We start from the raw sequence: 12,302 nt of genomic DNA, 5'->3' as shown, positions 1-12,302 counted from the left end.
AAAGTTATTACCCAAAAGGGGTCAATTTTGTAGTATTTCATATTTAGAACCAGGAAACTTCCTCTCTACTAATATTTTTATGATGAGATGCAAATATTTGCCAAATCAACTGTGACATATGTGACCAATGATCTTTGTTGTTCTTAATTAGCAAGGAGTCAGTGTCAATGCATGCTGTAACCACAGTAAATACCAACTTTTCAGCCAATACAAATTCTATGGAGCATAAAAACTTGCTAAGTGACTTAAGTACTGTAAAATAAGTACAGTAAAATTCAATATATCTATCCAAAAATTGATTTGACCACATTATAGATTGATTAACCCATTTGCCACAGTCAAACAATATATGGAAGTGTTTATTATTGCATGTTTTAATCAAACCTTTATACAACTGAAATTTAGCAACCCAATGAATATAGAAAAAAGTTGTGTTTATAACTCATTTTATGTCAACATGTCTATAGTACTTTAGAAGAATCTTTGACTGGTTTTAAATGTAGCAGCCATTTTTCATCTGCTGCTTTCACTCAAAAATTGCCATGAGATAAAGAACTAATTAACATATCCCTTTTAGTGATATTGGATATTGGTTCATCAACAGAATGACTCCTCGCTTTTCAAACATTTCACCCAACTAAGAAACTGAATGAGGCAAATGGGATCTCAGCTTAACTTTACCATCTCCTCACACATACGTCCTCACTGACATTCATCTGCTAGGTTTCCCAAGGCCCGGAGTGTCAGCCGGTTAGAATTAAAGCAGGATCAATGATAGGTTCTGAAGTACACAACCTCATCAAATTATTTAAAGGATCGGCGTGGTTTGATTGACTGCTCCCCATCATGACCCTCCCCCACTCCCCATTAAATTTAGAAATGAATTGTTTCAAGGTGGGTTAGGCTGGATTTGAAATTTTTAATAGTTTTGAATACCCTACCCAGCACCAAGCCAGCAAGATTTAAAGGGCTGAATAATGGGGACAAACCCAAAAGCTTTCAACCCAGGACAAAGTATGTAGGCCTCAAACATAGGACAATCCTTTAAAATAAGAAAACCTGCCCCAAAACCACCCATTCTTGGGAGTTAAAATTTTCTCATTTATTTCAACCTTTCTGGCTATACCAGTATGTCTGAAACTTTAAGTCAATTGAAATATGTCAGGAATTGAAATTCACAGCCTCTTTGCCTGTTTTCAGCCTGTTGCTGTTTATCTCTCCTTTGTTTCCCAACTTGACTGTTCCTGTTACTCTTCCTATTTTAATAGACTCAGTGGAAACAATCTGTTTTCTTTCTCTCAGAAAGATCACCTCAATGGCTGCTGCTATCTTCATTACTATTCCTCCTACTCACAACTGCACCCCTCCTCAGAAACCCTAACCCTGTCACCCAGATCTTGTTAAGTGATACAACACTTGGTAAAATTTTAAAACAACAAAATTAGTTTTCCATTTCAGAAAATTCTGCATTCCTGTAAACAATACCTCTCTTAGCCTTGTGCAGAGAATGCAGGAGGTTCAAAGATTTATTCTTGCTACGTGAGCTTCTTGGCAAATTTTATTTTTCCCATTAATCTAGAGAAGTTTTGTACATGTTAAGCTGAAAGAAAACAAAGCCTGGAAAGTTGCCAATGTTTGTATGAAATTCTTTTGTCTGACATTGTAATTCAGGATTGAGAATGCTTATTTAAAATTCCACTGAAATAGCAGATAAAGAAATGTTGATTAAGCATTCATCAGTTACCATTGACAACGCTTATTTCCAGACTTAGGTGTCTTCATTGATTAAATAAAGAAGTATGAAGCTGTCTTTCAATTCAATGCTACGCACAATCTTGTGCCTAATGTATACAATCTAATCACTCTTCCAGTGGGCATTTCATTACAATCATGTCTGAGTGAAGACCATTATTGAGCAAGTTGGATTGTGTGTCTGAAGTGAGACCCCTTTAATCATTTCTAATGCTTTTCAAATGTGAACAAAATTATTTCATTAAACTTCTTTTGTACCTGTTGTGTTGAAACCGAACAGGAGAGGACACGACACTGCAAACGATAGTATCCACACTGCACTGATCATTATAGTCACTCTCCTCTTGGAGCTGTAATTTGTGTTATATAGGATTGGCATCACCACAGCAGTGTACCTTGAAGCAAGAGAAAACAAGATTTTACTGCAGACTATTGAAACGATTGTAACATAGGCAAAGAAATACAAACCTTCAGCCTTCTTTTCCTTTAGTGATCATTTGCTGATGAGAATGATTTTCCACCTAAGAAATTCTGTGTTTTTGGTCATGGGTTCTGTGGGTCCTTGCATGGCTGATGAACTCGATCCTCGAGCCACAAATTTGGCAAGTGTTGTGCCGGAGGTGAAATTGGTCCTTGGACTCGAGATCGCTGGTATTCCTTTCTAAGGCTCTTTTTTTTTGGACCTCCTCTTGCCATTAGGTGTCCTTGAAGAATTGTGTCACCTCAATCAGGAGATTCCTCCAGGTATTTGAGCAAAGATCTCCCAGGGGTTGACATCTTTGTTGTATTTCTTGAAGGAAACCTTCAGGGTGTCTTTGAAGCACTTCCTTTGTCCTCCTCATGTCCATGTGCCTTCCTTGAGCTGGGCGAAGAAGATTTGCTTTGGCAGTTGGGACTCTGGCAGCCTACGCACATGGCCAGCCCAGCAGAGTTGGTTTTGGATGATCGTGGCCTCAGTGCTGGTGTTTTTGGTTCATGCAAAGATGCTGATTTTAGTACGTCTGTCCTCCCAGCTGATGCAGTGAATCCATTTCAGACAGCATTGATAGTACCTTTCCAAGCCATGGAGAAGAATTTGGAGGATGATTGCCTTGTACCCAAAGATTTTGGTATCAGCATGGATGTCATGGTCATCAGGGATTCTCATCTTTAGGCATATGAAGATAGTGCTCATGGATTGAATATGATGTCGGATCTCAGTTTCAATATGAGCCTTAGATAAGAGGTGACTTACCAGGTAGATGAGACATTCCATGTGTGGGAAGGTTTCTCCATTGATTATGATGGAGGATTGGAAAAGAACTTGAGTCTTCCTAAGGTTGAGGCTAAGATCAATTCTTTGGTATGCTTCTGGTGTCAAGCATGGCTTGGCGATTCTCTTCTGAAAGAGCAGAGGTGGCAATATCACCTGTATACTTTCCACAAGCAAAGCCAATATTGTTTTCTTCTTGGATTTCAGCCAGTTAAGATTGAAAAGATTTCCATCCATCCTATTGACAATGTCCACTCCAATGGGCAACTTATTCTTGACAAAACAAAGAATGAAGCTGGAGAAAAGTGTGGGGCAATGACACATCCTTGTTTGACCTCAACGGTTTCTGTCATATTTCCATCGCCAACATCTTGATGTGGAGGAGTCAGACAATGTTGATGAATTTCTCTGGACAGCCAGCCTTGACAGGATCATCTATTGCCCTTCCATATCGTCTTGAGTCTTGGTCAGATTGATGAAGGCAATGTAGTAGAGAGGGTGATGTTGCTCCTGGCATTTCCCTTGGAAGTTATTGAGCAGTGAAAATCATGTCCACTGTTCCATGGTTTGGTCAGAGGCCACACTGTCTTTCTGGAAGGATACCTTCAGGGTCTGGGAGAAGGCAGCTAGTGGGGATTTGGGTGATGAGCTCCCCAGCGATGGAAAGTAGGGAGATTCCTTGGTAATTCCTACAGTCTATTTTCTGCCTTCTCCTGAAGATGGGGACAATGACGGCATCCCTGAGGCTGTCCCAAATTTCAGGAACAGCTGATGGAGATGACAGGTGATCTCTTCTTCTCCAAGTTTGGAAATCCCCTGCAGCTTTTCCATTTTCACTATGTTTAATGGCGACTTCTATTTCATCCATGCTTGATGGGAATCCAAGCTCATCTTTGATGGAGAGCTAGGGGATTTCCTCAAACACTCCCTCATCTATGATTGTATCATTGTTTGGGAATTCTTTGAAGTGTTGTCTCCATCGAAGGCTGATGTTTTCGCTGTTTCTTGAGGGTTCCGTCCTTACTCCATATCAGCTTGAGACCTGGGGTATTGGGTCCGTATATCGTCTTGGTGGCACTGAAGAAGCCCAGAGTGTTGTATTTGTCAGTGAGGAGTTGCAGCTCCTTCACTTTCTCAGTCCACCATTGGTTCTTGGTTTCCTTCATTCTTCTTTGTAGCTCCATCTTTGCTGTTTGCTGAGTTCTCCACTTTGCATTGCTGGTTGTCTTGTTTTGCCAGGTGCAAAGAGCTTTCCTCCTCTTGTCAATGAGGTCTTGGTTGCTCTCATCGAAGCAGTCTTGTAGCTGATGGTTTCTTCACAGATTGTGACGATGACTGTCTTCATGTTTTTCCAATTTTCTTCCATTCCATTAGAAGGGATGCCTTGGAGATTCTGGTGAAGCCATTGTTGGAAGTTCACTTGCATGTTGAGCTCTTGAAACTGCTCAATATTGATCTTTTCTTGAGCTGTTTCTTCACCTTCAGTGGTTTCTGGTGGAATTTGGGGAACATGGAGGAACGGAAGAGCTGGTGCTCTGTTCAGCAGTCATTTTCACTGGTCATTCCTTTGGTGATGAGATCATCCATTTGGTCTCAGGATCAGTGCTCTGATTATGGATATCTCAAGGAAGTCTTGACCTTGTCTTTTTGACAGAATAGTGTGTTAGTGATGACAAGCTGGTATTTTGCGCACTTGGTGAGCGTGAGAAACCCATTCAAGTTGCAGTTCCCATCTCCTTTCTTTTCAATGATTCCTTTCCAGAGTTGGGAATCCTTTCCAATCCTTGCATTTCACTCCCCAAGGAGGATGAACTTATCTTCCTTAGGAATGTTGGTGAATATGGTGCATGGTGTGCGGGAGAAACCTTCTTTGGACTCATCATTGGCATCAAAGGTTGGGGTGTAAGAACTCATGATCGTTGCTTGCTGGTTCTTGGCAAGTTGTAGACTGAGGGTCATGAAGTGATCATTGATGCCTGCCCATCATTGTGTTAAGTCCTTCTCACGCTTTCCTTGGATTACCCGTGCAAAACCTAAATTCTACTTTATTTTTAATATCAAGTTTTGTTTTCCTCATTTTGAACTTGCTTTTTTTCTTGCCAATATCAGTTTCACCTTTAAGAAATGCCAACTTCCTCTCATTCAGACACTTTTTTAAAATCCCTTGACACCCAAGGTTTATTATTTGGAAATACCTTCACTGTTTTGTATCAATAACTGTGTCCTTCAAAACCGGGTATGCGATGTTAAAGTGTCTGTCAACTCACGTGGGTCACCACACCAATCAAAAAACACTCACGGTAAGCGACATCAAAATAGTCCATGATCTCTTGTCCACATCTGAACTATCTTCAGGACAGGTCCTTCACATTTCACATGCTGTATGTTGGTAGAGGATGGATAACATTATGATTCAACTTCTCAGAAGATGGTCTACACGCTACCTTCTATGACTTCACTATATCGCCATTGCATTGGTCCTGAATGTGAGTTGAACCAATGGGACAGGTGACGTACTGCTGCAGATATGTCACTTGGGAAGATATGCCGAGAGGGAAACAGTATTGAAATGCCCAAGTGCAAACACAAGCTGGTTACCAAAGCGCACCATTAAACCTCTTCAGAATTCTTTCTTTATTGTTTGCTCCAGGCACATAAACCAGTATAATAATAATGACCAGTATAATAAAACCCTCTGTTGATTGCAAAGGGTTCCCACCATACCTGTCAGGAATCAAAAAGTTTTCTTTTGTGACTCTTTTCCTATTACCTTACAGTTAAAATCCTGACTATGTGCCCAGGGTATCACCACAGATTGTAACAATCCTGTTAGTACCGAACCTCTAACGGGTTTGTCAAATATTATTTCTTTTTTGTAAAACCATGTTGACTCTGATCATACTATGATTTTCTAAGCGTACTGTTGATACTTGTTTAATAATAGAGTCTAGCATTTTCCCAATGACTGATGTCAGACTAACTGACCAGTGCATCCCTGTTTTCACTCTCCCTCTGATCTTGAATAGAGCCTGCCACATATACTAAACTCCAATCTGTTGGAACTGTTCTAGAATCCAGGCATTTTGGAAAAACAGGTGCGAAACACACGGAGGGAGGGATGAGTGGGAAATCCCGCCCATATAGTGCGTCTGATATCTGTCAGCTACCTCTTAAGGCACAGTGGTTAGCACCGCTGCCTCACAGCACCAGGGACCCGTGTTCAGTTCAGGCTTTGGGTAACTGTCTGTGTGGAATTTGCACATTCTCCCTGTATCTGCGTGAGTTTCCTCCATTTGCTCCAGTTTCTTCCCACTGTCCAAAGATGTGTGGTTTGGTTGATTGGCCATGCTAGATTGTCCTTTAGTGTCAGGGGGGATAGCAAGGTAAATATGTGGGATAACAGGGAATAGGCCAGGGTGGGATTGTTGTTGATGCAGGCGTGATGGGCTGAATGGCCCCCTTCTGCACTGCAGTGATTCTATGATTAAAGAACATCATGATGTAGGCCATTAGATCCTGGGGCATTTACCACTTTTTATTCCCATTATTTTCTCTACTAATTTTTTTCTGTTGATATTAATGTTTTTAGTTCTTATTAGCTTCTTGCTTATCCCCTAGTTGTGACACCCGTGTGTATCTTGTATCTTCTTGTATGAGCACAGGTACTTTACTGTGAAGATTGGCACTTTACATCAGAATTGAAGAAAAATTGAAGCTATTCAACAAATCAATGATTGCAACACTAAAGAGTCATCACACATAGATTATCATTTTTAATGTTGAAAACAGAGTTCTTATTCCTGATATCTAAAACACTTTCAAATATATTAGGGGTGGACTAACCTATCAATACTGATTGCACAAAGGTTCAGAATGCTTGCTGTGCACATCATGACATCCAGCGTCACAAAGATGTTGCAGCTTGTTCGACCAAATCTCCAATCTCCAACCACCTGTGGGAGACAATATTCATTTGTAATTTCTTAACAAAGGTTTTTGTAAGGTATCAATAAAAGCATCAAAAATAAAGAGAAGGTTATCGAAAGTAAATGAAATAATACAAGCACATGGCTGACTTATATTTGTGCTGATAATTGCTGTGTTGAACATTTCGGATACTGACTTTCCTCCGTGCTGTTGATAATATGTGAATGAAGTGTGAAAGCATGGTCTTCAGAAGAATGAGTCACACAACTAAAGGACATCTACATAGTCATGTTCTTCTTCTCCTCTGTGCATAGCAATATGAGAGAAGACAATGCCCATTATTTTTACATCCAGCAGATTGTACCCTTGCTTTATTTCTACAATGAAGCCCATGTTCATGAGGACAACTCAAGAGTTTGACTCACAAATTCCCTCAGAGAACTGGCAGCTGCGATGGAGGTTTTCCACTCCACCCAGGTAGTACTACTGGAGGCAGCCAGAGGCTAGCAATCTCTTCTTCACCGACCAGGATTTCTCGTTGTGACACTCAACCCCTAATCTGCTTACTCAGAGACCAGAATGCTCCCACCAGACTGTTAAAATGTAACCAATGATAACATTGGAGCAGTTGTAGTGTGACCAATGGTAAGGGTCAGCTGACCCAGTAAACTATGCAACCAATAACAAAATTATGTGGTGGTCAACTGACCAATGGACTCACTATAAATAAGAAGCTGCTGGAGGTTGTGAGAGTTTGGGATGGCCTCGGGTGAAGTCTGAAGTGCTGGAAAATGAAATTTCTTTGGTAAACCTTTCTCTTTGATTTATCAGTTGGAATAAATCTTGTTTTATTTTATTGCCCGCATCTGAAGAGTTCCTTCTAGTGGATCAACATGGACTAAGGTTCACTGTATTGCTATAGTCATAGTATAAACAACATGTCAGTTCAAGTGGATTCCTGACCTGCTCCAAGGTTCAAAGTCCAGGTTCTGGGTTGATGTTTAGTATAGGCCTGAGGGAATGTGGCAGAGTCAGCTGTTGTCTTTTGGATGAGAGGTTAAACTCATGACCTTCTAGTTGTTCACCCACTCTCTAAATCTTCCTACCTCTCTACCTCTTTTCTCTCAAAAGTGTACATCAAAAAATTTACCTCCTTGATCAAGCTTCTTCTATTTGCCCTCAGTGCCACTTCTGAGTGGTCAATATGGAGGAGTACTAATTGGTCAGCTGAAAGAGGGTAGTAGGTGGTAATCAGCAGGAGGTTTCTTTGCCTGTGACTGATCTGCATGCTATGAAATTTCATGGGGTTCAATATCAGTGTTTAAGTCTCCCAGGACCATGCCCTCCCAATTGTATTCTGCTGTGACACCATCTCTGCTGGATCTGCCAGTGAGACAGGACATTGTGAGAGATGGTAGTGGTGGAGTCTGGGACATTGGTTGAATGAGGTGATTTTGTGAGAATGACCACTCTCCACACTTTATTACAAGCTTCTGGATATTATAGAGGAGCTATCTGCATGCAGGGTCAGCTGGGCTGACTGCACATTTGTCATTGCAGAATCCAAAGCTGAGATTAAAAGGGCTGTTTACAGAAGATGCCTGGGATAACCACTTGACACGAGAATAATCAGTCATGGAGTGGTCTTTGGGTAGGATGTTGAAGGTGAGGACATTAGACTCAATTAAGATACTATTAATGGGTACAGGAGCATTGAAAATATATTTCTTTGGATGGATAAGCCTCACAAATATACCTTATTTCTGTAATCTGGTAACTTTTGAGACTGTGTGGCACCAGCGCTTAATAATATGACAACTGGTTACAGTGATAGAGTATATAAGAAATAATTGATACAGAAATTGTATCTCGGCCGAGTTATATTTGGTGAAATTGTAACCTTGGCTGTTAAATCATTCAGCAGAAGCAACATAAGTGCCCAAAAGAGGTTACAAGGAGTGGTTGTTAAATTACACTGCAACACAGGCTTATTAACCTTGAGTTTATAGTACTTCATTCACTTAGGAACATTAGAAAACATACTGTACTAACAAGCTGTTATTTAAGTATGTCTGCACCATGTTATGACAATATATTGCCAACTTATATTTATCATGATATTCAACTTGCAGAAATACAGTGACCCTCTTTCAGTCGTATTTAACTTAACATGACAAAGCATAGAATTTTTAGTATGGAATACATGATATACAATCATAGGAATATCAATATTCAACCATTTCTTTTGGTTAGATCCACACAACAGAACTTTAAATCCTATTCCCTGTCCTAAATCTGTGTCTTTGACTATTTTTCCTTTTGAGGTATTTATGTAATACCCTGTTCCATGGCTGATTCAGCTTCAATGGGTGCTTGTGGTAATGCATTCTGTACACTAAGAACTCATTGTCTGAAAAAATGTCTTCTTTATCCTTCCAGTACTAATCCCAGGTTTATAATCGCTTTATTGCTGATTCAACTAACAATGGGAATAAGCTTTCTCTATTTAACTTTTTAAACCCTTGCCCACTTTAAGCACTTCAATTCAATCCTCCCTTCACCTTCTCTGTTCCAGTCAATGGAGCGTATGGTTAAACCTTTCTAAACAGTAATAAGGCAGCATAAATTTTAAAGTTAGAATGAGAAGTTTATAAAGAAGACCGGAAGGGACTTTTCAACAAATCATTAAAATATAGAAGAAAGTAATACAAACGGCCTTTGGAGTTTAGTCAACCATATCATTCTGTTCTTCAGGATATTGTTCAAAGCATTTTCTGGTGTGATAAGAATCATCCAAATTATGCCAGCAGATTGTTTCAAATCTAATTCAGATGTTGTCTTCCTGGGTCACTATCGTAAATGGTGGTTCTACATGTCTTGGGCAGCCACAGTTCTGAATATCTACTGCACACATTCGCTAAAAGAACACTGATAGCTGGCTTGTTGTTCTTACTTACCCTTTCCAAGTTTTTTTTATTTGTTCATGGGACATGGGCATCGCTGGCTGGGTCAGCTTTCATTGTCATTCCCTAATTGCCTTGAGTGGAGTAGTGTGATGGGCCATTTCAGAAGGGTTTATTTAAGAGTCAACCACATTGCCATGGATCTGAAGTAACATATTGGCCAGACCAGATAAGGACAATAGATTTCCTTCCTTTAAGGATATTAATGAACCAGGTGGGTTTTTACAACAATTGACGATAGTTTCAAGGTCACCGTTAGACTTTTAATTCCAGAGTTTTAGTGAATTCAAATTTCACCATCTGCAGAGGTGGGATTTGAGTCTGGGTACCTAGAACATTGCCCTGGGACTTTGGATTAGTCCAGTGACAAAAGGACAATAGGACCCTTATTTTCAAGTTTTGAGGATAATTTTTCTTGATTAAGCAAAGAAAATCATTTCTGCAATGCCATTTTCAGTTTGTTGATGCTTGCATTTCATCCAAGGAAAAAAATAAATGAACTATTTAGTGATCCTATTCAGCATAATTCCATCTGAGCAATTTAAATATTTAGGCCTTGAAATTTAGCCAATTTGAGCAGGGATGAGCAATGTTTATCACTTGAAGTCATTTTTAAAAAAAAACTTTGTCTGAAAGAAAATTGTTGGAAGCCACAACAGGAAATGTGGCTTTTCTAAACCAAATTGTCAGGATTTCCTGGTAGATTGCATAATTTACATATATAACTAAAACACATGCATTAATTTATGTTTCAATGAAAAAACAAAATTATAATCTTAGCACTTTTTAAGTTCTTCCTTTGTATCTCCAGCATATGCATTTGCAGGCTTTTGGTATCAAGCGGCATGAATTATGTATCAGGGCGCTTGAAAAGAAAATGTAAAAATGGTGAACTACTTTAATTTAATGGAAAACAAAACCCAGCATGTTTCCTCTTTGAATGGAAATGTAATAAGAAATTTACATATGAAAATGAAAGGAAGATATTTTTGTCTATTTAACATTCCCCTCCCCCTGCTTCTCCCTCAACCCCAAAAGGGGGAGCGGGGTGGGTGGGAGGAGTGGTTTCAAGGCGGTGGCGCAGATGGCGGAAGTGTGAAATTGCTTGGATAGGATTCCTTCTGGGATACTGCCCGGCCTGATCTGGAAGCGTGGGGTGGGCAGGGCCTTGAACGTGAAGCCTTGCCACCATTGAAGCCCTTGAGTGGCCTTTTAAGGGCCATTTCCACCCGACCACAATTTTCAGGCTGCTGGGCGCAGGATAACTGAGTGTAGGAAGTAGAAAAATGCCCTATCCTTAATTGGGGATTGGGTGAGGTGGGGTGCTTCTATTGGAAGCCCCCTGTTGACTTTCCGCTCATCCTGAAGAATGGAATGGACATTAAACCATGAACATGAGACTGGGCACCTCTGGACCTATCCCCCCCACACCTCCCACCTCCCCCTGCCCGCCTCCCCCCCGCCCCCCACCCCGGCCCACCCCGCCCCATCCCCTCAGCCTATTCCACAATTACCCACTGGCTCTGCAGGGTTGCACTTTCTTCCAAGTAGGGACGGAAGACCAGCATGCTGTCAATCAATACTCATTTGAACATAAAAACGGTAGTGGGCCTGCTGGAGTTGGCAGGTTGCATTCCCCACCAACTCTCTCTTTGGTTGGGAGTCAGCCCCCACCATCCACAAAATTCAGGCCTTTGGGTTTTAGAACAGACCTTATAATACATAGAATCTTTTTTTTAAATTCTAATTTATCAGTAAAGCTATGCCGACTTAAAGCAGCCCACCACAGCCGGAAACAGAGCAACTAGGCCCACTTAATCATGGGAGAGGTCCCACGTCCGTCTCTTGGTGGCAGCAAAGCCTCCTCTGGCTGAGCCAGAGGGCGGGATGGGCTGATGCAGAATTCCCAGTTCACTGCAGTGGGATGTCAATTTGTCTCATTAATGAGCCAGATGACACCATCACCTTTGAGCTCATTGCAATTTAGTGATGGCTCAGGGATTAAATGGCTTTTCCAGATTTTTGATAGGCATTCAACAAAATCGGTTGAGTTTGCCACTGGTCTCCCAGGAGTGGGCATCGCTTGTTGTTGGGCCCTGTAACTGATGGAGGGTCCTGACATTGGTAAGGTGATGGGCTACTGACATGCCATGCCATTGCCTGCACCTCCTACCTGTAGTGTGAAAGGTTAATGTTAAACATACAAATAGTCTACATTATCAGTGAAGTAATATGTGACAACACAGTATGCTGAGAGGTAGCTCTATGTAAAGTATTATACTGCACATTGTTAGTAGAATGTTCAAGAACCTTAAGAGAATACACCAAGGATATCTTGGCAATACAGAATGTCATGCTAGGGTGCAAAAGTTCCATTTGGTTGTCACGGATTTTAAAATCATTTGGAA

The 12,302-nt window shown here is 40.7% G+C and overlaps 1 protein-coding gene across 1 annotated transcript in view; it reads right to left on the bottom strand.

Annotated features, from left to right (window-relative positions):
- drd3 (dopamine receptor D3) overlaps positions 1 to 12,302 on the bottom strand; it is a gene marked incomplete at its 5' end in the record, with an annotated part of 38,554 nt that overhangs the window by 11,988 nt on the left and 14,264 nt on the right. Inside the window, 2 exons of the mRNA XM_080203180.1 lie at positions 2,011 to 2,147; positions 6,848 to 6,957. Coding sequence (XP_080059306.1) covers positions 2,011 to 2,147; positions 6,848 to 6,957 — 247 coding nt within the window. The remainder of the gene's footprint in view (positions 1 to 2,010; positions 2,148 to 6,847; positions 6,958 to 12,302) is intronic.

The sequence above is a fragment of the Carcharhinus amblyrhynchos genome, chromosome 15 (assembly GCF_965287045.1).
Source record: "Carcharhinus amblyrhynchos chromosome 15, sCarAmb.v2.hapA, whole genome shotgun sequence".
NCBI lineage: Eukaryota > Metazoa > Chordata > Chondrichthyes > Carcharhiniformes > Carcharhinidae > Carcharhinus > Carcharhinus amblyrhynchos.
This window is presented reverse-complemented; position numbering and strand designations above follow the sequence as displayed.